At 38.0% G+C, this 23,586-nt stretch overlaps 2 protein-coding genes and 1 long non-coding RNA gene across 4 annotated transcripts; 1 reads left to right on the top strand and 2 right to left on the bottom strand.

Moving 5' to 3' along the window:
• The first annotated feature begins 362 nt into the window (after positions 1–362).
• Positions 363–12,797, top strand: rbfox1l (RNA binding fox-1 homolog 1, like). The gene is made up of 12 exons (XM_067511760.1): positions 363–780; positions 5,020–5,256; positions 7,952–8,131; positions 8,251–8,304; positions 8,396–8,488; positions 8,583–8,652; positions 8,727–8,786; positions 8,916–9,051; positions 9,142–9,181; positions 9,266–9,333; positions 11,109–11,190; positions 11,265–12,797. The coding sequence occupies exons 1-12, from the start codon at positions 694–696 to the stop codon at positions 11,307–11,309; spliced, it is 1,152 nt and encodes a 383-aa protein (XP_067367861.1). The 5' UTR covers positions 363–693; the 3' UTR covers positions 11,310–12,797.
• On the bottom strand, positions 8,141–12,457 carry LOC137131009 (uncharacterized). The gene is made up of 3 exons (XR_010914935.1): positions 12,339–12,457; positions 9,133–9,321; positions 8,141–8,326 (listed from the first exon to the last, which is right to left on the bottom strand). It is a non-coding gene; the product is annotated as an uncharacterized lncRNA (long non-coding RNA).
• Positions 12,798–13,654: 857 nt separating the features above from the next.
• leng8 (leukocyte receptor cluster (LRC) member 8) lies at positions 13,655–22,803 on the bottom strand. Of its 2 annotated transcripts, XR_010914932.1 has the most exons (16): positions 22,387–22,803; positions 21,692–21,821; positions 21,270–21,404; positions 20,975–21,052; positions 20,352–20,781; positions 20,018–20,189; positions 19,771–19,941; positions 19,364–19,609; positions 19,115–19,279; positions 18,706–18,994; positions 18,414–18,515; positions 18,223–18,291; positions 18,016–18,145; positions 17,722–17,929; positions 15,237–17,633; positions 13,655–14,994 (listed from the first exon to the last, which is right to left on the bottom strand). XR_010914932.1 is itself a non-coding variant. In XM_067511754.1 (15 exons), the coding sequence occupies exons 1-15, from the start codon at positions 22,425–22,427 to the stop codon at positions 17,471–17,473; spliced, it is 2,529 nt and encodes an 842-aa protein (XP_067367855.1). In that variant the 5' UTR covers positions 22,428–22,803; the 3' UTR covers positions 13,655–17,470. The 2 variants fall into 2 exon arrangements, 1 of the variants encoding a protein (XP_067367855.1); XM_067511754.1 differs by having other exon boundaries at positions 13,655–17,633.
• Between the last annotated feature and the right edge of the window lie 783 nt (positions 22,804–23,586).

The raw sequence follows: 23,586 nt of genomic DNA, 5'->3' as shown, positions 1-23,586 counted from the left end.
AAGAACATCAAATCCAAATGCATTAAATGTACATGAGTGTGCTCCTACTTGCTTACCTATCTGTGGGTATCATCATAAACATGATTCATGTAGTCACATACATGAAAATATATTTAAAAAAAACACTTTTCAGTTTTTAATGTTGGAGCAACTTCTCCAAGTAACTAAATGATCTGTTTTAGGCTTTTCCACTGAACCCCTGTTGAAGAGGATGTCACTGTTCAACAATGTGCACCAAGCTATGAGAAATCCTTCATTTCTGCCTTTGTGAGACTGAGGGTAAGGCAGTAAACTCAGAGAGAAGGACATGGGTGACTATTTATATAACTCTGAAATGGGACTCTGAGCATGTGTTTCTGTCTGTCAGGGTCCATGATCAACTGATGGACACATAGGAGCTCACTTGATTACTCTTTCACTGCTCTATATCCGGTCTTTTCCACACAGGACATCAGATGTTTTGTGGACTTATGTATTTTCTTGTTATTTTTTTCTGTGAGATAAATTAGTTTCAACCTTCTCTTCCCTTACCCTTGTGGATCTTGTGTTTTATCTTGTTGTTTTTTTTTTCTTCAGTTTTTTCAAGCCTGATTGCCACTCTCCTGTGTGCATATAAATTCTTCCTTTACCCCCACTCTCCTTTTCCTCCCATTTTCCACCGTTCCCTGTCTCTTTTTGTGTGGATTTTGGGCTATGCTCTCCTCACCCACTGTGATTCTCCAGCCTTATGGACTCCCTGTGTACCCACAGACAACTACATGCTACCCAAGCATAGTCCAGGTAAATGTTAATTTGTTCTTTAACTACAAAATCTCACATGATTATTTGTTTTCACAAGCCTGCATCAATAAAAATCCAGCCTGTCAGGCAGCTGAAAGAGAGCTGAGAGTCTCAAAACTCTTTCAGGATTCAGGTCTAGTAAATTAGCTACAACTACAAGCAGTATGTCTAGGGTTGCAACCAATCATTTTCCCAGATTAGTATGCTGATTATTTCCTTGATTAGTCTGTTTCTTCATTGCCCATCAGCATTTCATAGAGGCCAGGTTGTCATGTAATAATATATTGCTTTTTCTGGCCAAAACATTTTTTTTACAAAGGGTAATTATCATACCATACTAAAGGACTAAAACTATAATAAATTAGCAAATAGCCACACTAAAAAGCTAAAACCTTCAAGGCATTTCTGACTTTTGAGTAAGAAAAGCAAATGAAACAACTGATTATCAAATTATTTTCCTGTTAACTGACTAATCCTTTCAGGTCTATACATAATCTAGCCATGCAGAGTACTCTGGTTACTGTAGATGTGTACACTATGTATGCAGGTGTGTGTGTGTGTGTGTGTGTGTGTGTATGTCCGTGCAAATGCCTCAGACATACCATTAATACCAAAATGCATCTGGTATCTCTCTACCATGTCTCTGTGCTTCACACCAGCTTTATTCTTAGCCCTCCTCTCTGGAGCAGATAATCACAGAAGTAGATTTTGCCAGCTATCTTGTTTTCTTCAGTCAACCCTACTTTAAATAGGTGTTAAATCTGTCTCCTGGGCATTTATCCTTAAGTACTGAATATTTATTAGTTTATGCATAACATTCAGAACATTCACAATATAATTTTTGAATACTTCATTATTCAGACAACCTTAAAAAAGAGCTCTACCAAGAAGCCAAAAGAGGGAAAACACAGACTCTTTACATATTATTTTTTTAAAGGGGGTTTAAACAGTTATTAATTGCCTTGTTTATGTTGGAACAATAATAATCAAGCCTTCATTAGACATGGGACAACAAGCCTAATTAAATATTGTACTGAAAGTACAAAATGCTTATAATGACAACAGTTTATGACAACCTTTATTAAGTATTTTCATGAATGAGGAAATAGTTCTCTAGAATATGAAGCTACACTCCTGAATCTTTTTATACTTTCAGTTAAATGGTGTTGGCCTGATCTTTCAGCAGTTTGGTGAAACATCTGTTTTCATTCTATTGTGCTGGCTTAATCTCCAGCCAGGGCCATGAGACATCTTTGTCTTGTTGTTGTTCTCTCTCTAAAGTCTTCATAATTATGAACTATACACTATCACAAAAGTCAGTTATTTTAATAGTCACCTGATTAGGAGTAAGCAGGGGAAAGAGAATGGAAGGATGGAGAAGGAATATTAAGTTTTTATTTAAAAATAATATATGTCTTGCTAGCACTTGTATCATGGCCAACACTATTAAAAGTCCACATCTGCAGTTAGTTTTGTCTGTGCGTAAATCCTGCGGCAGCTGTCCCAGCACCTGGCTCAGAGCCGTTGACCTCTGACCACAAACTGACAGCTGAGGAGGGAGGTGAGAGAAAGACGGAACAAATGGAAGTAATAAAAAAAAAAAAAAAGCCTGTAAGGAGAAGCGCAGGCTACAGTGTCTGTGCGCCTGCTGAAGCTTATGATACTGAATCACTGTCCTGAGCTGAAAGTTATGGTTTGTGGGAAAATAGAGAAGGAGCAGAGTATAGCACTATCTAACAGATTGTGTTATCTTTACTAATCTGTCACTTTTTTATCTAAAAAGACAGACACTGGTTGTCATGGCTATCGTCATGACTCAGTAGAGGGAAATGTCTGTCTTTGTGGTCCAGACTCAAATATCATCAGGTAAAAATATCGTTTGCTAAATAATGTGGTTTGTGACAAAATAACTGCAGAACTAATTACATCCCAGCAGCTGTATTTTGTGATTAGTGCTAATCAGCAAATCCTGCAGCATGTAACGTAGCATGCTACGCAAAGATGAGAAGCCACTTGGTTTATACCTGCAGCATTTTAACATTATCCTCAGTATGTTTGGATGTTAACATTAACTTTTAGCTCAAAGCAACATTGTGCTATAATCTCATAGAGTTGTTAGCATGAATATATATTTTTGTTTACATTATACTTTGCAGACAGCAAACACTTGCACTGCAATTCAATATTAGAACTAGCAATGTAGCAATCTAATGTTGGATGCATTTCATCCCATCCCTGGTGTAATGTTAACCATGGCCCACAGAGAACACGTACTCTGAACACTGATGGAATAGTAAATCGTCCATTTTGACCCGTGGTTCCTTAGTCTAATGGTAAAAGCTCATATTCATGAAAAAAAATGTGTGATGGGGGGTGACATACTGTAATTGTAGCTGCAGGCGATATTTTAATGTTTACAGTTAGAAAACTTGGTTCAAGGGTTCCTCAACCATGCTTCCAATAGTTTCTGTCCACCCACATATTTCTAAAGTATCCCAGCTCTAAATTTCAACAGGTAATAAAGGGATATATAAGATTACGAAACCACAGAGGAGAGATTTTTTAAATTAATTGATTAATGGATCCTTTCAAATCATCAAGCTGACTGTTGTGCTACATGCTACAGTCTAATAAGAGCTTCTCCTTTACTTGTAGTTTTAAGTATTGATACTCTGACCAACAATAAAAACATATTCAATTAGGAGTAGAGCTAGACTAATACATAGATACTTTAAATAAACAAAATTGCCACATTGCTGGCAAATAATAGTTCAGTGCATTATTTTGTAGGTATTGTATTTCGGGTCTGGAATTCAGGGAAGTTTCTATACAGCTTAATAAAACTATCTCACCCAAACTTTTATAAAGCTTTGTAGAAATGCTTGATTTTGAGTTTTCCATGTATATACACTCTTGATCTGCAGTGATATTCAGGATCCAGTGGTTCTAAATAGTAATATAAATAATACTTATGCTAGATGCAATTATTGGTTTTGTTGCACTTTACTTGCAACAAGATATAATTATAATTCTTATGTCACTAATGAAATAATTGTGCAATATGTTAGAAACTGTATGTCCCAGATTATGCAGGACGTATCATTCATAACAAAACAGCAGCCAGAAATTATAATGTAATAACATCTTCTATATATTTCTAGAATGTTTTTATTTAAAATTAGTTACTTGAATGATAACAAAGCATACTCTGTTTTGTACGTAATGGGACTGTACTCAGGGAAGGGCGCTTTAAGAAAAGTTAAACTGTTAAACAGTGTGCAAAGTGAAAGCCGGCTGAGTGAGGGGGACAAGGTGATTGTCCATTACACATGACCACAGCTGTTGTGGCCAACCCAGTTTTCTATTGCTCTGGCAATCATTTCATGTGATTGGTGGATGAGTTACACTTATGGTGCAGTGGGCGGGAGGTTAGTTGGCATTAAAACATGCAGCAGCTGCTGGACAATGCATCCTGGATCAAGGAATGCAGTAAAGGGGTAAGACAGTGCTATTAGCCTTTTATGCACTTGTATTAATTCTGCTGATGTTTCATGTGTGCCTACATTGTGACTGTTTCACAAATACTGAAGAAGTCACATTTTGTTTTTTGTTTTTCATTATTAACTAAAAGGACACCATAAGGTAAATATCTGCACCTTTTTAACTCACCATGCCAAATTGTCTTTTATGGTTTTCTGTTAAACACTCTCAAGATCAATAAAGTTACCTCTTATGATCCCAGATCCTTTGAGCTTACATCATGTAACAACAGATTTCTTTGATCCATGTGTTTTGAAGCACTTTGTTGAGTATTTCTTCCTATGAAGTGTAAGTAGGTATAAGGTAAAATTAATCAGATACAAAATTAAAAACACAAGTTTTTGTATCAAGACGAATTCTTCTGCTTATGGACAGACATTGGGGGGAAAACTTCATATTGGCTCTAGCCATTTAAAATAGTTTGCAGAGGAGAGTTCTGTTTAAAGTACTTATCTGTTCTTCACTTTTGTCTTATATCATCTGGTTTTTAGGTTGTTTTACATTTGTTTGTTGTGTTTGTGTTGTGTCTGTGAAACTCTGAGTTCCTTGAAAAAAAAAAGGTTACTTAAGTAAATGTAGTGTAAAATTTGAAGGACTTCAACAGCAACAACAGCTGATGGTTAGTGTGTTTACACCTCTGAAATCAGACGTCCCCTTCCCCCCACTTCCTCTTTCTCAGCCTCTCTCTCTTTTTCTCAGGGAGGCCCCACCCAGGAGGCTGGCCCCGGCAGTGGTGACCCTGCCCTGCCTCAGGTCTACGCCCCACCTCCGCCCTACCCCCCACCAGGTCAAGGGCCGCCAACATCTGCAGGCAGACTGCCACCTCTTGACTTTAACTCTGCACATAGTGGCTCGGAGTACCCCGAACATCCACAGCTCAGAGTCTACCAGGGGCCTCAGCATGAAGGGGCGGAGACCCTGACATCCAGCACCACGGTGAGAACTGTTTGTAAAGGTGTTAAGGGAATTCACATCATGACAAGAATTTCATGTCTCAATAAAATATGATCCTTTTGAAATGAGTGTGACAAGAAGCCTAAAGGTAGCCCGTCCATACACGTTGTCCTATTAGAGGAACGTGGCCAGATACAGTTTCCTTCTATATTTAGAGCCCCCCCACCACCTGCACAGTTATGTCCATTAAAGGGAATGTCACTGACACTTTGCCCAGGATTGAGGGGGGACAGCTGAGAGCGGATTTGTTGTTGAAAATAAATCCCCACTTTTCCTTATCCCTTGTGTCTTTTTTAGCTGACTATAACAGAGACCCTCTTTGAAGATAATAGCTGTGAAAATGTGCGTTGATATTGATATGATGTGTTTTAGTGCTTGTATGTAAGTATATATTTATGTATGTGGAATTTAGTGCTCCTATCTTTTCAGAAAGCAAGCTGATAAATTAGGACAATAGACACTTTTTGTGCAACATCTAGTAAATAATTGCAACAGAACAGTGAGGCCAAGTCTGTTATTCACTGTGCTCATGTATCACTCTAAGAAACATTCAGACAGTTTTTTCTGTAACTTTGTCTGACAGTGTAGTAAGATTTCCACTCAGATTCTACAAGCACAGCACATTTACTTAAGTACTGACATACAGTACACTTTGGCATCTGTAAGGGCCTATGTCTACTCCACTATCACAATTGTTGGATCAGGTTATTAGCATTAGGTGATTACACCCCTAAACAAACAATTAGTTTAAATTTGTTGTTATTTTTATAAAACTTTACAACTTGCAGTGAAATGTAACTGCAACAATCAACTGTTTGCTTATTCATGTATTAATAATTGCAGTACTATACTGTACTATACAGTAAAATACTCTTTAGTTTTTTATAAATACTTATAAATTATACATTTTATAAATTTGTTTTATTTTTATTTTTTGTGGTCATAACTATAAGTATACATTAAAAACAGAAATTATGTGATAAGACTGATATTTTCATTGTAAAAAGATAAGTTATTAAATCTTTCCCACTCTAATGAAGATAGAGGTGTTTGTAGTCTGATCTCTGTGGCACGTGACTCTGTGTCATACTGCTGCAGCACAAGTCTCTTCCTCCTCTCACGAATGGTGTTTTGTGGCCCCATCTATATATTTTATTACTAGAGCCCCTGACATTCTTGGGTCCGTGCTGATTTGCGGGGAAAGTTGAGACGTCGCCATGGAGGGCTCTGAAATATCGCTCAGGTCCAGAAACACAATTCTGCATCGTGACATGACAACACCACCCAACTCAATCCCTTTGCTGTCTCTCCCTTCCCTCCACTCTGGACTGTCTGTGATGTGTGTGTGTTTGTGTGACAGTCTGTTGTACTTAGCCACTGTGCAGCCAGTGTAGTATAATCCAGTGGCCTGTGTTTTCTGTGTTTGTAAAGCCCTCCCCTGTGTGAATGTGACGTTTTTCTGTCAATCCCTACGTATTAATTTTGCCCCTTAATTTTGCCCCTTTGCCCCTTGACCATGACCCCAGACCCTGACCCTTTTGGAAGGTCAGTTTCCTTCCTGCCCATCAACCTCTTCTTTTTCAAGCTTATTGCGCACCGTCTTTGCCTTGTTTACTTTGGTTTAATTTTATAGTTCACTGCTGCACTGAAGCCTTTCCACTGTTTATCTGCCTCTTGGTACTACAATGCTAATACTCTAGTCTTGGGACTGCAATTCTAATTTACATTAGTATTCACTTTTTCACATACTATATCAGCATATTTTCCAGTAATATTTCTGTGCTTTAAATTCTTTCTCTTGCTTCTTTTTCTTTCTCTCTCTGCTGAAGCTCACTGAAGTTTTTTTTGCATTTCTTGCAGACCCCTTCATGCTCACCTTCTTGTTTGGATTTATTAATTTATCTGAAAAATATTTAACTTATTTGTGCAATTGATATGCTGGTTTACATTCATGCACATATCTGTGCACACACACGCACACACACACACACACACTAGCATCGTGGTGCATTGTGGGATATTGAATGTTTTGGTTTTGGCACATTAGTACGGAATTTTTTCTGCATGGGAAAGGGTAAAATTGTTAGTAATTTTATAGTTATTACTCTGACTCAGTACGTGTACCTATAAAGCACTACGTTACGGATGTTTTCAGCTTAAATGTAATTTAACCCTCGTTGACACAGCTGGAGTGATGCATATGTGGTTTAGTGTCAGACATCTTATCTGTATTGGTAGCATATACTGCATTAGTCTGTAAAAATCCCTATTCAGGCATGTATTCAAAGACGCCTCACTAAAATGGAGCTCACAATTGCCTGAGAAGGATCACTGGTTGCTGAATGCTCTTTGAACCTTTGGTTTGGATCACCTGACCTTTATTAAAATGAACGTTGCTTATGTCATGTCATGCATACGCAAATGAATTTTTCTGTCAGGTTTTTTCTCTCGAACATGTTAAATTGACTTTATTTTTTTCTGCTTTTTCTTTGCTTTTCTACTGATGCCCTCTCCCTGTTTTTCTTCACATCTCATCCCATTCACACTCTTTCCATCTTTCTGTGTTTGTTCTGTTCTTTCATGTCCTCTTGCTTCTTGTCCTCCATCCTTTACCTGTCCATGTGCTCGCTTTCTCTCCTCCTCTCCTTCCTCCTGGTTCACACTTTCTCACTGTCAGGAGGACACTTTGGCTCCTGTGACCTCTGACCCCCAGTCTCTAAACGTGTCTGTGTCATCAGTGGGCGGTGCAGGTAGTGGAAGTGAGGAGGAAGGGTCAGGTAAGGCCCAACCTAAACGCCTCCATGTCTCCAACATCCCGTTCCGCTTTAGAGACCCAGACCTCCGTCAGATGTTTGGGGTAGGAAAATATCCCTTCTAGAAATGATGAAATTCATTTGGATGCAACAAACTGAATTATAATTGTTCTTTGCGCATTCATTTAATCCAAACATGCCTTTATAAATCTGACACTGGCAGCAATTTGGGAAGATCCTTGATGTAGAAATTATCTTCAATGAAAGGGGGTCCAAGGTGAGAATCACTATTATCATAGCTGAAATAAATATAAAAAATATTTTACCAAATAAAACATACATGTTTTTTAAACTACAAAAACATGCAGGGCTTTGGATTTGTCACCTTTGAAAGTGCAACTGAGGCTGACCGAGCACGAGAAAAGCTGAATGGGACAATTGTGGAAGGGAGAAAGATTGAAGTAAGTTATAGCTTCTTTCTGTTTTTGGGTTTCTACATAATATGTTGCATAATTATCCTTTAACTTCACCTTCTGTCATTTGTTGTCTCCCTAGGTCAATAATGCCACAGCAAGAGTAGTTACTAAGAAGCCCCAGACGCCTCTTGTGAATGGGGAAATTTCCAGTAAGAAACCACTTTTCTCATTGCTGCTCATTTAACTTTTGACTTATTTTTCTGACCTTTTTTATTCTGTGCAGCTTCTGGATGGAAGATCAACCCTGTTATGGGAGCAATGTATGCACCTGAGCTCTACACAGGTAAATGAACCTTTCTATAAACCTGATTAAGTGTATTTTAGTTCTTCTTCTGTTTCTTTAGTCGACAGTGTTGACACAATTTCCCTATGAGATCAATAAAGTTCTTTGAATCTTGAATTTTGAATCTAGTTGCCAGTTTCCCGTACCCTGTAGCAACTCCCACCCTGGCCTATCGAGGGTCTGCGCTGCGTGGCCGTGGTCGGGCCGTGTACAACACGATACGATCTGCTGCAGTCACACCTGCTCCCGTGCCCACTTACCCTGGGTAAAGATCACTTTATCTAATAGCGAGGATTTATTTAATGCAATACAGAAAATGATGATATTTTAAAGTCGTTTTACTTACTTTTACCAGGGTGGTGTATTCAGATGGACTGTATGGAGCAGAAGTCTATGTAAGCAGCTGCACACTAATAACACTCTTCTTTAAAATTAGTAAACTGCTTTATTGTTCTATTCATCTTTCTGTTTTTCTACAGGGTGGATATCCTGCAGCATATAGAGTGGCTCAATCAGCATCTGCTGCCACAGCAACCTACAGTGATGGGTAAGCAGAAAAACATTACCATTTTTTATACAACCCCAATAAAAAACGTTGGGACTATGTGTAAAATATAAATAAATACAGAATGCAATGATTTGGAAATCTCATCAACCCTTGTTTTATCCACAATAGAACATAAACAACATATCAGATGTTGAAACTGAGACCTTTTACCATTTCATGGAAAATATCAGCTCATTTGATAGCAACAACAAATCTTTAAAAAGTTGTAATAGAGGCAACAAAATTCTCGAAAAGTTATTGCCACAAATCAAAAATAAATGGAGGAGCATTTGACAAATAATTGCGTTAATTGGCAACAGGTCAGTAACATTACTGGGTATAAAAGGAGCATTTCAGAGAGGCAGAGACTCTCGAATGTAAAGATGGACAGAGGTTCACCAACCTGTGACAAACCTTTAGGAATGCCTCTTAGAATTGTAAAACAATTTCAGAAAAATGTTCCACCACCTACAAAATATAATATCATCAAAATATTCAGAGAATCAGGAGGAATCTCTGTGCACGACGGACAAGGCCAAAGGTCAAAACTGAATGTGTATGTTCTACGGGCCCTCAGGCAGCACTCCAATAAAAACAGATGATTCACTACTGAACATCACTGCATGGGCTCAGGAACCCTTCCAGGAATCACTTTCTGTGAACACAGCTAGACAATGCTAAACCACATACTGCATCCATCACAACATCATGGCTTTGTAGTATATTCCTCTCCCAAGACTCCAGCAACTGGTCTTCTCACTTCCCAGATTTTTCCAGACAGTTGTTAAAAGAAGAGGGGATGTTCCACAATGATAAACATCACCCTGTTCCAACTTTTTTTGAGTGTTGCTGCCATCAAATTCAAAATTAGCTAATATTTTCCATGAAATGGTAAAATGTCTCAGTTTCAACATTTGATATGTTATTTATGTTCTATTGTGGATAAAACATTGGTTGATAAGATTTGCAAATCATTGCATTGTGTTTTTTTCCCAATTCTTGAAATAAACTAATTAACTAATTTTCTTCTCAAACATTTATTTGCGTTAATTAAACAAATCTGACACATCATTACCAGATAACTCTGAAGTACCAATTTCACTAGCAATCAGAGATTTCACATGGGATTCTGTTGCATTAAAATCTTTTTTCTTATAAAAATCCTAGTATGCCTAAAGTGTACCTGCTTTGAATTCATGTTTTCATACATAGATTTATTAATATACAATTATTTTTTATCTTACACTTATATATTGTAATATTGTAAAGCAGTTGTTTGCTCACCTAAAATGGACAAAAAACAGTTCAACCAAATCAATTCTAAAAATATTAAAAAGATTTTATACTCTTTTTTTCTTTTAGCCCAGTCACTAGAGTGTATGTGCCATCTAATGCCAAAAGACCCATCAGAGAGTTTATTTCTTGAGGAATGTTTCTCTGAATTAACAAGCTTTAATTCTTTAGTTACACATAAATTACACTGGCTGTATTTTACTTGGATCAAATCTGTTTTTAGACATTATACAGTATTTTAAATTAATATTTCAAATCAAATCAAAGTATTTATTATTTCTTGGTGGCAAGGTTTTGCCTACAAAAACACTGAGCAGCTAAACTGTGACTAGACTATTATAGGTTGCTGTTTGTCAGCATTTCTTAGAAGCTTTTACAGGGGGAAACTGTACTGAAGAAACCAGCATTCCTACAATCCTGCCTTATCAATAGCTTATGATTTACAGTATGTGTCTTTAACATGTGCTGATCTTTTTGTCCAGATACGGTCGGGTCTATGCCACAGCTGCAGATCCCTATCACCACTCAGTTGGACCAACAACAACATACGGAGTTGGTACTATGGTGAGTTGAGTCAAAACATACGCAGTTTATACTGAAAGCTCTTGTTACATCTGTTCCATTACTTCTGTCAACAGGCCAGTTTGTACAGAGGAGGCTACAACCGCTTCACCCCATACTGAGACACCTGATGTGAGAAAAGACGTCTCTCTTGAACTCTAAGACTGGCCGTTCCATGGACCGCTGCAGGACAGGTTATGAGTTCCCTAAACTTTGGAAATGTGGAAATGGTTTTATGCCCTGTCTCTAGTCCCTGAGAGACTAAACAGATTGAAGTTGTACATATTGCAGTATCTATTTTCAGTTCATTCTACTGGTGAAAATGTTAATATATAGACATTTGCTTAAAACCTTGAACAGATTATTGTTTTCTGAATTTAAAGTATTTGATGTTGGTAGGTGGCTCACAGTACTGAAGTGTACCTGGGGAAAAATACTGTGATGATTTTTTTAATTAATATCTGGGATTTTTCACGGGTCAAACTGTACAAAAAACATTTTGTACAATGTTAAGTGACTTATTTTTGATGATGATTACTAAATCTTGAGTGTGTGTGCGTGCTTGTGAGCACATGATTGAGGTTATGCTCTTCATTAATCTGAAGGTCAACTGAGACACATCTTGGGCACTGGTATCATCATTACAATCACAGAAGTAATGTTGTCTGGGTGTAGTTGGGATTTCATTTGACTTTTCTAACAATCTACCTCTCATACATTTTAAGCTTTTCGTGACCCTTTTCTGCATCTGTCATCTTTGATTTTTGCTTTTCCTCCTCCTCCTGACTAACAACGTGCTGTTTCTATTTCTGTGGCTCTATACCTCACAACCCAATGAGCCTGATGCCTGTTCTAATATTTTACTGAGCTGCATTAAAGCATGTTTTACATTCAGGCAGTTACACAACCTCTGCAGTAAGATGCAGCCTTTTGCTGTTGGCTTCAGAACAAACTACAGATTTAAAGCCCTTGCTACCAAAGCCACTTAAATAATAACCACTGCAAAATTGAAAATGATCTACTCTGTTCTATTCAAACACTCGTCAAATGTTGCTTTATTTAACACTTTCATTTAATCTTTTAACTAAATATTCTGTATTTGAACTGTTCAATGCCTTGTTGACTTGTGTTGATATTCTTCTTATACTCACCTTGCACTCTTTGCTGCTGTGCCTGAATAAAGTTGTCTTCTCCTTCCTTTTTTCTTCATTCATTTTAATCCTTTTCATCAGTTGGTTGGTTTTTCTAGAGCACAAATGTGTAATTAGATTTTAAATAAGTGTTTTTTATGACAATGTGTCTCAATTATTCTCATTAGTCCTTTTAGAGAAGCTAAAATTTCCTTTTTTCTTCCATTTTCCTACTATCTTATCTGTTTCCTACATGAACTTTTCTAGTTTCAGTTTTCTTTTTTTCATTGGTCATTTTTTTTTTCTCTGTACAGTTCCTGCTTTTTTCTACCTTCTTCTCTCCTATTCTTCATTACTGTTGAAAACTTGTTTCCTGCACTTTCAACTTTTTTTAGTGGTAGAAATTGTGGTACCCAGTATAAGGTTTATCTTTTAATCCTCTTTCTGCTTTTTACTAATATTAAAATCTTTTCCCTCTGAGTGACTTTTTCTATTCTTGCATGATTCATAATTTCTATTCTGCCCCTGTACATTTAACTTTATGTTCTATACTTTGTTTCTCATTTTGAGCTACAGTAGTTTTGCATCTTTACTTTTGCTCCTGTCCCTCTACAGTTTGCTTTCATTCTTCTCTGGAAAAATGTAAACCTCTAATTTCAAGTTAGTTTCACAATACATTTATTTAAAATTATTTAGTCAAATTAAAGTCGGTGCTCTTGAGATGGAGCAGTGTCTTTTGTATAACTTTTGCCAACTTACCAATTCATTAGATGTTTTGCTAATATTACTAAACTGATTCATAAAAAAATATAGCTGTGTATAAAATTCAATGTGACAGCAAAATAATATTTGAAACTTGTAGTGGTTTTGTTTATTAATTCCCTTTTAGTACATCGTTAGAAAAGCAAGTCCCTTCTGCTTTACCAAGTATTTATTATTCTTCCACTTAAAATAATTCTGGTTGCATATACGTTTACATATTTTCTTCTATATTCTTGTTTTATATTCTTTTTACATTTTAACATTTTTTAAAAAAATGTTTTCCACCCTACCCGTTAACTACTCCAATCAAGAATATCAAGGTCATCCTTAACCTTAAATGAAATGCTCAGTTATATGGAAAATGCTTCACTGTTAAATACCCTTATATAAAAAAGGTTATTTTATTTTTATGGTTTTACAGTGTAACTGAAAACTGTCACTACATAATGACATTTCAAATAAAAAAAAAAAAAAAAAAATCCATGTGATCTTGGCTCAATTCAGTGATTTATATCTTGTATTCCATTTTTTCTAATTAGCGTTATAAACTCTCATTTAAAAATATTCATACCAGGTACCCTTTATATTTGAATTTTATTAGATTTTTTTCAAAAGATAATGTGTACACAATATTTACAAATTGGCAGTTTATCAGATCTGTAGAGGTTTGAAGAAATGAGGGACAGGGAGGAGGGCATTGCAGATAAAACTTTGCCTTCAGTTGTTAGTGAGTTGCAACATAAACTATTAAAGCAGTGCAGACAATACAATACTTACTAGTGAAAGTGACTAGCTGCAGACAGAAAACAGTCATAAATATACCCAAAACACAACAACAAGAAGGACAACTGAGGAGAAATACTGGTTAGAGATTTGTAGGAAAGAACAGAAGAGGGGAGATGATGCATGCAGGGGAAAGTAAAAAAAAAATTTAAGAATCAAGAGAAGAAACTTAAATAAAGATTACTTCAAAAGGGAAATTAAAAAAAAAAGAAAGAAAAAAAAAGAGAGACAAAATTGACATGGATGTTCTTCAAGAGTGAAATATGGAGGAAGGAGTTACAAAGAATAATGGGGATACAGTAACATGGGAGCAAAAAATACTGAAAATGTGATTTGAGCATCGGAGAGAAAAAAACGCAACAGAAACAAATTAAAGCTGTTGTTAGTTGTCTGAGGTGAATTTTCTATTACAAAAAAATAAAGCAAACATCCTGGGTTGTTTCAACCTGAGACATCAGATGCGCATACTTTGACCCTGTGTAAAAGGTTTACATTTAAACAAGCCTATGGCAAACAAAGAACAATCACATTCAACAAGCTCGTCACATTCACAGAAATCAAAAGGAAATTCTTTTCATGGGAGCACACACCAGCACTTGTAAAATAAAAATCTTTATCTAAGAAAAAATAAATTACTAAATGTCAAGGAATAATTAATATATAATTCTGTATGTCCAGATACATTTTTTTAAACAACTATGGTTTCTAACTACAAGAAAATGAAAAATTAAAGAAAACCTAGAAAAATAAAAATAAATAAAATTTACCATATAAATTGTATGTGTATTGGTATAAAAGTGTAAATGCATCTGGACAAACAAAACAGCACATGGTGACCGTCAATCATCACGTAATGTAATAATGAAACTAAAGCATCATGAAACATTTAGAAACATTTCTAAATATTTGGATTAGCATCAAATCACATTAGCAGCAGAACATTTTCCACATTTTACTATGTGAGGATCCCATATATTCTATCAGCTGTGTAGCTTCAACTTGAGTGGGTCAAACTAAGACTTGGATTGCTCACAATTCACTCTCTCCGGCTGGCGTCTGGAGGAGGTTCGCCCACTTATCACTCCATGTGCTCCCGCAATGCAGCAGTGCTACAAGCTGCAGAATGAGAAGTCTGGTGGTGTGTGAAGGGTTTGGGGAGTGAGAGGAGGGAGAAGCAAAGAGGACAGGGGATCAGACAGATGAAGAGGGAAGAAAGAAAATGTGTTGTCATCGTCATTACAAAACATTTGCAAAAATGGTTAAACGGTTTCAAAAAGAAAGGTGATAATCCAGGTTTGACAGCCTGACACAAATGGGGCTTTAAGGGACCATTTAAAAATTTCTTATCTCTGGAATTTTACCAAGACATCTCACCTAAACATGGTTTGAGAACTTGTGCCAATGATTTCAGACTGAACCAGGAAAAACTACAACTGGCAACTGCACTGAGATAAAGACATAGCACACAATCAATCCAGACCCGTCTGTCTTTGAGTGTAATTGACATGAAAGATATTTTGAGTTCTGTGACATCAAACTTACCCATGTGTGGAAAAGAAAAAACAAAGCCCAAGCTCTAACTGAAAACTAATCACAGCAATATCATACAGTATTTACAAAAATATATTCTGTAGGCAAGTAAATGTCTGGACTGTACAGTGAGCCTGCATTCCCCTGTATTCTGGTCACCAGTGTCAAATACTTCAGGCCTAATACTGTTAAAATTAAAAAAGAAACTCAAAAATCAAAGAGAAAAATGTTATCCTGGATTTTCAGTTTTCACCATAATCATTTTGCACAAGGTTTCAAATGATAAACATTTTGGTTACATTTCTTGATTTAACGAGCTTTCTAATCACTACCATATCAATTGTTGTGACAAACGTTTTCAATTCATGGCCTAAGAAAAATGTGCAACATCACCAATATTACAATAGGTTCTAAAAAGTTTTAACCTTTGAAGATAAATGGATCAAGGACACCCTAATTCCACTGCCTCCTAGAGAAACTGTTCTGGTACTAAAATGAGGCTAAAAGTGAAAGGAAAGAAAGCACTAATAATTACTAGTCTCCTCTTTTTTCCTGTCTACAAGAGTTTAAATCATATTTGGATTTAAATACTCTCGCAGCCGCACGAACATGTGCAATGACATTTCTGAATCTTACTGACCATGTCTTTTAGCATTCTGTCAATTTTGTAATGATACTTAATTCATTTTGTACAATATAAACCTTTAGGTGCTTATAAAGCTGACTGCAGCCACCAAATTGTTCCCCTTCACTTGCTAAGAATAAAGCCAATACTGACGTCAAATAAACACAAGACACGATACATTTAACACAGAAGAAAGGCGAAATAGTCATGCCATCCTCCAACTCCTTCCAGATTAGTCCTTTATCTCTTACCAACCAGAACCAGATGAGCATACAAACCACTTGATATTCCATTGTGTAGTAGCACCACATTTCCTTGATGCGCCACCATACTGACGTTACCATCGGCCATAAATGAAGATGATGATCCTTAACTTTTGCGTAACAGCTGATGATAGATGGGCTTCATCACTGCGCTTTGCTGTGTTGATGGTGCTGAATTACAGGAACGGACAGGAACCTCTGCCTCTGGATGTTTAGATTGTGAAGAAGGAGCACAGGTTCCAGGATATGGAGAAGGGTTACAACCTTGATGAAGGAACATTGGTTTCCTGTTTCCTTTATCATACAAAGTCAGTGCTCATTACGGAAAGACTTCTTCTGAGTTCTGGTCAACCATCTTCCAACTGTGACCGGTGATTAATTACTAATTAATCAAATCAGGAACACGACTTTAGTCCATTGCTATCACAAGACACGTGGCTTGGGTCAAGGAACAGGAAAACAGTTGACTGTAGATACACTGTGCAAACGGGATGGAGAGCTGGACATACAAACCACCACCTCTTCATTCAGATGAAATGCTGGCATCTTCTCATCACGTCATCTCAGAGTCTCTAAAAGGAACAATAACGGTGACCAGATTCCAAGGACTTGACCTCATGCAGCAGAGAGCTTGATGAATGACTTGAAGAGCTGTTAGCATTATCCCTTTGGATTGACAAGCCTTGAATCTTCAAATCTAGGAGCTGTTGACTTGAGGAAGGAAAAACATAACAGAACACTGTTAGCTTTGACATCTGATGGTGGTAAAGGAACACGAACCATGAGGGTAAGCACCTCCCTGATCATGTTGTGTTGGGTGATGTTGGGGTATTTAAGGGCTGAGAATACATGATAATTTCAAATCCAAACTCTTTTCTGGCATCATGAATGTGGTGGACTAACTTGGGCATTGAGTTAACTTATGAGTCTCTGTATGACTGTGTGTGCGGATATTCCCCTCATGGTCAAAACAGTTCTCATCTGTGGCAGAATATTATTGCATCTGAAATCTAGGTCTTGATAGCATCTATCTTTCTCAATTGATCTAACCTAAGTGTCGGTCTGATACAACTATCTGGACTGACAGGTTTCTGAAGTGCAATGCATGAAATATGTAAGGATCCATGACGGTCCCTTAAGAGTCTCCCTTTACTGTACCCCCCCCCCTCCCTCCCCTTCCTCCCACCCTCCTAGGAGGCAGCCAAAGAGGCTGTGCTGGTTTTGCAGTCTATCTTTTTGGGTTCAGAGGGAGTGAAGGTGACACCTAGCCCAGTAAGAAATGTCATACAAGAGTCTAAACATGGAAACCCCAGAGTGGACTGCACATACTGCACTGGCAAGTCAGGCCTGAACCTGTGGAGAGATGCAAAACAAAAAGTGATCAGCGCATGAATTGAAAGGATATAAATAAACAAATACATCTTTCTAGAATGTGACTCACGTTTTGACTATGGCCCGAAGTGCAATCTTTCTTTCTCTTTCTACAAACTTGTCAATGAGGTATGAAGCCATGCGCGGGGCTTCCAGGTAGAGCTTAAAGAAACGGCGATAATTTCCTAATGCCCAGGCAGCACGGAGCGCTAGCGCATGAGCCACACACCCATCTGCCCGCAGTGCCGGGGTCAAATACACCAACTCAGTGGTCAGATCTGGGGAGTGGTGGGAGAGCAATGAATGGAACAGTTGAGAACATTTATGTGATGCATAACTGTGACTTAAAAAAATGGCAGCATACCTCCAGAGTTTTTAGTGAAGATGTAATACAGCAATCTATATGCTGTGAACTCTCCTATGTTCTCTGACGGATTGTCCTTATACAGGGCCTTCAGCTGAGTCTGGCACTGATTGAACTCTTCATGGTCTCCCTGAAGACAACACATATTAAGCCAATATTAAAAATGTACAGTCACTTTCAGCTAAGCCAACTCCTCCAGTGACTCACCTTTTCCAGTGCAATGCGTGCATGACATTCGTACACTTCCACTGTAAAGTCAGTACGAACTCCTTGAACCTGCATAGTGACAGAAAAAACAAAAACAAAAATTTAACCCAGTTAGATGCAGTCATTAAAAAAAAAAAAAAAGGAAAAAAGAAAATAACAAAACAAATTAACCCAATATAAAGATTACAAACCGTGAGGTCCTGTCTTATGGACTTCATCTGTTCACAGGCATAAGTGTAATCCTGGTGGTTTTTCCAGTGGGATTTCACAGCCTGCAGAGATTTTCTCAGTACCTGGGTCGAAACAAGTCCAGAAACAGATCAAACCTTAAAACATGATGCTCTGTGATGCTGGGCGCCAGGAAAATTCACGATCTACTCATTAAAGTTTCTATGCCGGTGGGAAGAGGCTGCATATCTGATGTCAAAGCTAGAGTAAAAAGACATCAAAAAGGCAAGGAAAAAGAGGATGACAACAACCTACTTGCACAGGGCGAACAGTGGAGGGATCAGGGGCACAGGTGAGCCTCAAGTAAGACTTGGTAATGTCCTGACACGTTCCCACAATAGGGCAATCTTCCCAGCTGAGGCTCTCCTGCGTTCCATCAGGTAGGTCAAGTGAATTGATAGAGAGAACAAGGGGCTCTGAACGTAGCTGCTTGTGGAAACGAGCTGCTCTGCTCTGCTTCTTGGCTTCTCTGTTGGGGTCATGGAAATCCAGCCCAGCACTCCCCCCTTTTCTTTTCTTTCCAACATTGGAATCTTCCATGTTCCTAGTATAATAAAGGGCAATGGTGTTTACAAGCTATACCCATGACATGAAGCCAACAAAAACTCAAAAACATACATTGAAGGCCTCATCAAGAACAGTGACTGATGAAAAAATTACTTACCGCCTTCCTCTGTTGGCCTTTCCGCCTCTTCCCCGTCCTCTCTCTCCACCTCCGCGTCCCCTATCCCTGTCATTACCACGACCACGAGCTCCTTTCTGATTTCGCCTTGACAGTTGAGGTCGGAGGTCACTAGAGATGCTGCTGTCTGAATGTGAGCCAGAATCACTGTAAGAATAAAAAGAACACATTCAGATAGGAAAGACACAAAAATGTCACTAAAGAAAACGAAGGGGAGAAAAAGTATCTAACCTGCGCCTGTGCCTTTGGCTGCTGCGGTCCCTGTTTCGGTTGTGAGAGGGGGATGGTGAGCGAGAGGAGGAATGGGAGGAACTAGAAGATGGACTCCTTTGAGAAAAAATATTCCTGTAGTTGCCCAATCTGTGTCCTCCTCTGCCCCTTGAAGCTGCAGCCACTGTACTTCCAACACGGCTAATTGAAATATCTGATGGCCTCTGGGGTGGAACAGCTTCCCAACGAGATTGCTTGACCTTTAGTCTTAAAAAATAAATTAATTAATAAATGTAATGTGTGTCCAACTTGTAAAAAATTTATGGTATATCTTTTATAATATAACTCCCAAAATGCTGCAACAGTACAGAGCAAAGAAATGTAAAATAAAAAACACTTTTGTTTTAACAATTCACTATTAAACTAACTCTGGTAATGGCTCACGAGTCCAGTCAATGGTGTAAGCTGAGCCATCCTTTAACCGGTCCTGCAGGACCTCCTTCAGTACTTTTTCTGTGCGATCTTTGTCTTCCTCCGTTTCACAAGCTGTAAAACAGCGCTGCACATATTCCTTCATGGCTTGAGGCCAGTCCTGGGGTCTGGATAGAAGTAATTTTGAGTCTGTATATTATTCACAATTAAAAAGGAGTCAAATCTGTGGAAATCAGTTCTCACCGTGTCTGGCCAACCCCAGGCGCAGCACCGGCAGTGGCTGGGGAAGAAGGCGTTTGATTCAATCCAGAAGTCTGTTCGCCTGGAGGGAAAGGCTGATTGGAGACTGGAGAACATTGAACCTGATAAGGCCTTTTGGGAATATTGAACTTCACAGATGCTGTCCCAGGTGCCTCTATGGGGAAACATTTTTTTAAAAGAATTATCTTTAGAATAAAAACTTATAACTAAAACTTTGTCACAGCTATTTTAAACATATCTGAAACAAGATGGAAAGAGTAACAGAAATAATGTGTACTCTGGAGTAATTCAATTTAGGAAAATGAGCAAATCTTACGTTTCATGCGGTGCCAGAGTTGCTGTCCTTGTTTCTGGTTTTTGTTTTTGTTAGCCTCTCCTCTGCCAAGCCCAGGTATATACTGGCCTGGCTGCTGTTGCTGTTGGGAGTTATTCTGAGAGACCTGATAGCTGGTTTGGGCCTGAAAACCCTGGCCATAATTAGATCTTCCCTGGGAATGATTGTAAACTTGCATTTGGTTGGGGTCACCAGGTGGATATGGCATGGAGTTGTTGGTACTATAAGCATTTTGTGATGGAGGAGGGGGATATTGGGAGTTGGGTGGGGGAGGAATAGGTGGGGGTGGAGGAGGGGGGGGGTTCTCAGAGGTGGTAGGGCTCTGTGGTGGCTGGGGAGTAGCAGGGGGAGGAGGTTGTGGCTGAGAGGGGTATGTGGGGGACTGGTCTTCCATTCCAGGCACTGGAGGAGGCTATAAAAAAAAAAGAAAGGGAAAAAGCAGTAGAAAATGAACAAAAATTTACAGAAATTCCTCTGGAAAGCCTGAAGCTTTCAACACCAAAAGCAGCAGTATCAAACCCAGTCCATAAGCATAGTGACTGTAATAAGGGAGTGCCTAAATAGCTAAGAATGTATCTTTTCCTAAAAAAATTCTTATAATGTACCTGTCCGTTAGAGGTTGGCGTTCCTGGGTATGGTCCTGGGGGTACACCATACTGATTTGGTGGATATGCAGCCCCAAACTGGAAAAAAGAAAAGGAAAAAAAAAAACCATTGAAATTACTTTAAATTTCCTATCTGTGTAAACTGTAGAACTTAATTACAACATATTAGCATTATTTATTAAATCTGATGCATTAACAGTGTTGATGCACTGGAAACCCATCGCTTGTCTTAAACGCTTCTGTGGTAACACATTGATAAGTAAATATTTATAAATACATTAATTTATGTACTTACAGCACCCATAGGATAGTAGTAGTTATAAGGGTATGTGTATCCAGGATAGTGCTGCTGTGTTTGTTGGTACCATGGATAGTACTGTTGCTGTTGAACGGCAGCAGAGTCGGTCACCCCTGGCTGAAACTGACCAGCCTGTAATAACACATGTGCACTATTATAATCATATTCAATAGAAACTCAGGGACAAAACAAGACAATGCACCAAGTATTTGTTTCATTGCCACAGCGGATTGTGCAGCCCACTTGTTGGTTTGGTAGAGATTTTAAACTGGACTGGACTGACCAGACTTGATGTTTTTGGTAACAATGGTATTTTTTGTTTTTTGTGTTAAGCCCTCAGGTTGTAACTGGATCATCTCATAGTAATGTCAATGCCAAATTTAGCATAGATAGAAAGACCGAAAAAGACATAAGCTCACCTCAGTGGTCCTGCTGGCTTGAGTAGTCTTAGAAGAACTCTGACTCTTGCTGATTGATGCTAGTGCTTGTCTTGCTTTCTCCCATTCAGGGTTTTCATGAACCTGGCCATCTCCGGCAGCACCATAGGACCTGCCAACAACATTAAAACATTAGTCAATGGTATTGAATAAAAACGCAAATATTACGGTGTTACTAAAAACCTTACTTCCTTGAGAAGACTGTCAAAATAGACAAAACACGTATATAATAACTTAAGTAGTTTTTTCGTTTCTCGTTTCAAAAAAGCATACAAAACGACAACGTATCAGTTAAGATAAACGGATATAAAAGATACCAAGTGTCTGATAACATTACTTTATTAACATCAAAAGATGTTAATATATTATATTTATATTTATAATGAAATATAATTTTAAGTGACATAAAATATCGTTATAACGTTAACTACTAGCATTGAATTGCTAACGTTACCAGGATAGCCTTTAATTCACGGCCTGTATTTAGCTAGATGTGCTAAACGCACGGTTGTCAAAAACCCAAGCTTAGCTTGTTATGGTTTACTCAGATTCAAACGCATTAACGTTACTTTAACCAGACAATGCCATATTTATGGAAATGATTGCCACTGTCATTTGTTGGATTAACCTAATATCCCAATCGTGGTGGTGTTCTGTAGGTATTAAGTGTGACCTACCAGTTAGTTGTAGGAGTTGTTTGTGTCGTGTTGGCCGCCATTTTGCCACGGATTTGTTAGCTTTAGAACGCTAACGCCAGGACAGCAGTTCTCTAATTAAGCTAGCTGGCTACCGTTGTTAGCGTTAGCTAGAACACTACGGCTACACAGAAAATGGTAAACAAGATGAAGCACAACACAACAATCAACTATCTGATCACAACTAAACAACCGAGCGTATAATGTATAGAAGTTATATATGCAAATAAGTCAAACTCTAATGTATCTGAATTTAAGGTATACATAGAAAAATGACGCAAAGGTTCACATAGTTAATTCTTGCTTCCATGACGACTAACTTTATCTGAACGGACCGTGGTGATACAAAATGGCAGCTAGCTTAAGTAAAACTGGTCAAGTGACGTTTCTCCCTTATGTTTTACGCGTCTGAAATCCCTGAGTACATCCTCGCAGGCTAATCTGCAGCGGCAATTCACTCAACTCTTCACTGCCCCTTATGAACTCCACCAATAAGATGCCGAGTGTAGGTTTAGGGCTCAATCGTATGCAGCCATCTGCCTGTCAATCACAACTAGAAAAAGCCTTTTCAAAAAGAAAATGCACTGAATGTTCCGGCGCTGAAAGAATTTTCCAAGCAAAGCTGAAAAAAGCTTTACTGTTTTTGATGAAATAGCTGAAACAAAATGTCGCTTCCTCATATACTGGTAACCTCAAAGCCAGTTAGCCTTAGGCAAAAACTTCATAGGCAATTATGTGATGACTTTGATGGTGTCATCGATTGCGTCATCGATTTAAAAGAGTATAAACATCATCAAGATATAAAACATATCAAAACGCCATTTACAAGCAATAATATACTAAGGCTCTAATAATAATAATAAAGGTAAGTATATCATTCAGTAGACAAGTGGGACGGATTTTAGAGCCTATAAGACGAAACACGGGGCACAATTTCTCAAAAATTAACCGCCGAATTTAGCTAGAAAGAATAGAAAACTTCATAATACTGCAATCACCTCTAATGTCCATATAATATATAATATATCTCTTCATTCTACCATGTAACAATGCGTTGTAAAAATGATTTTTTGAGTAAAACGGATTTTAAACCATTTTACTATGACGATAACTGGGGGTCTGCATTTTAAATTCACCTAACCTACTCATATATATGTACATATATGTGTGTTTGTGCTCATT

Source organism: Channa argus, chromosome 7, assembly GCF_033026475.1.
Source record: "Channa argus isolate prfri chromosome 7, Channa argus male v1.0, whole genome shotgun sequence".
In the NCBI taxonomy this organism is placed as follows: Eukaryota; Metazoa; Chordata; class Actinopteri; order Anabantiformes; family Channidae; genus Channa; species Channa argus.
The sequence above is the reverse complement of the archived record's forward strand: the minus strand, read 5'-3'. Positions and strand labels throughout refer to the sequence as shown.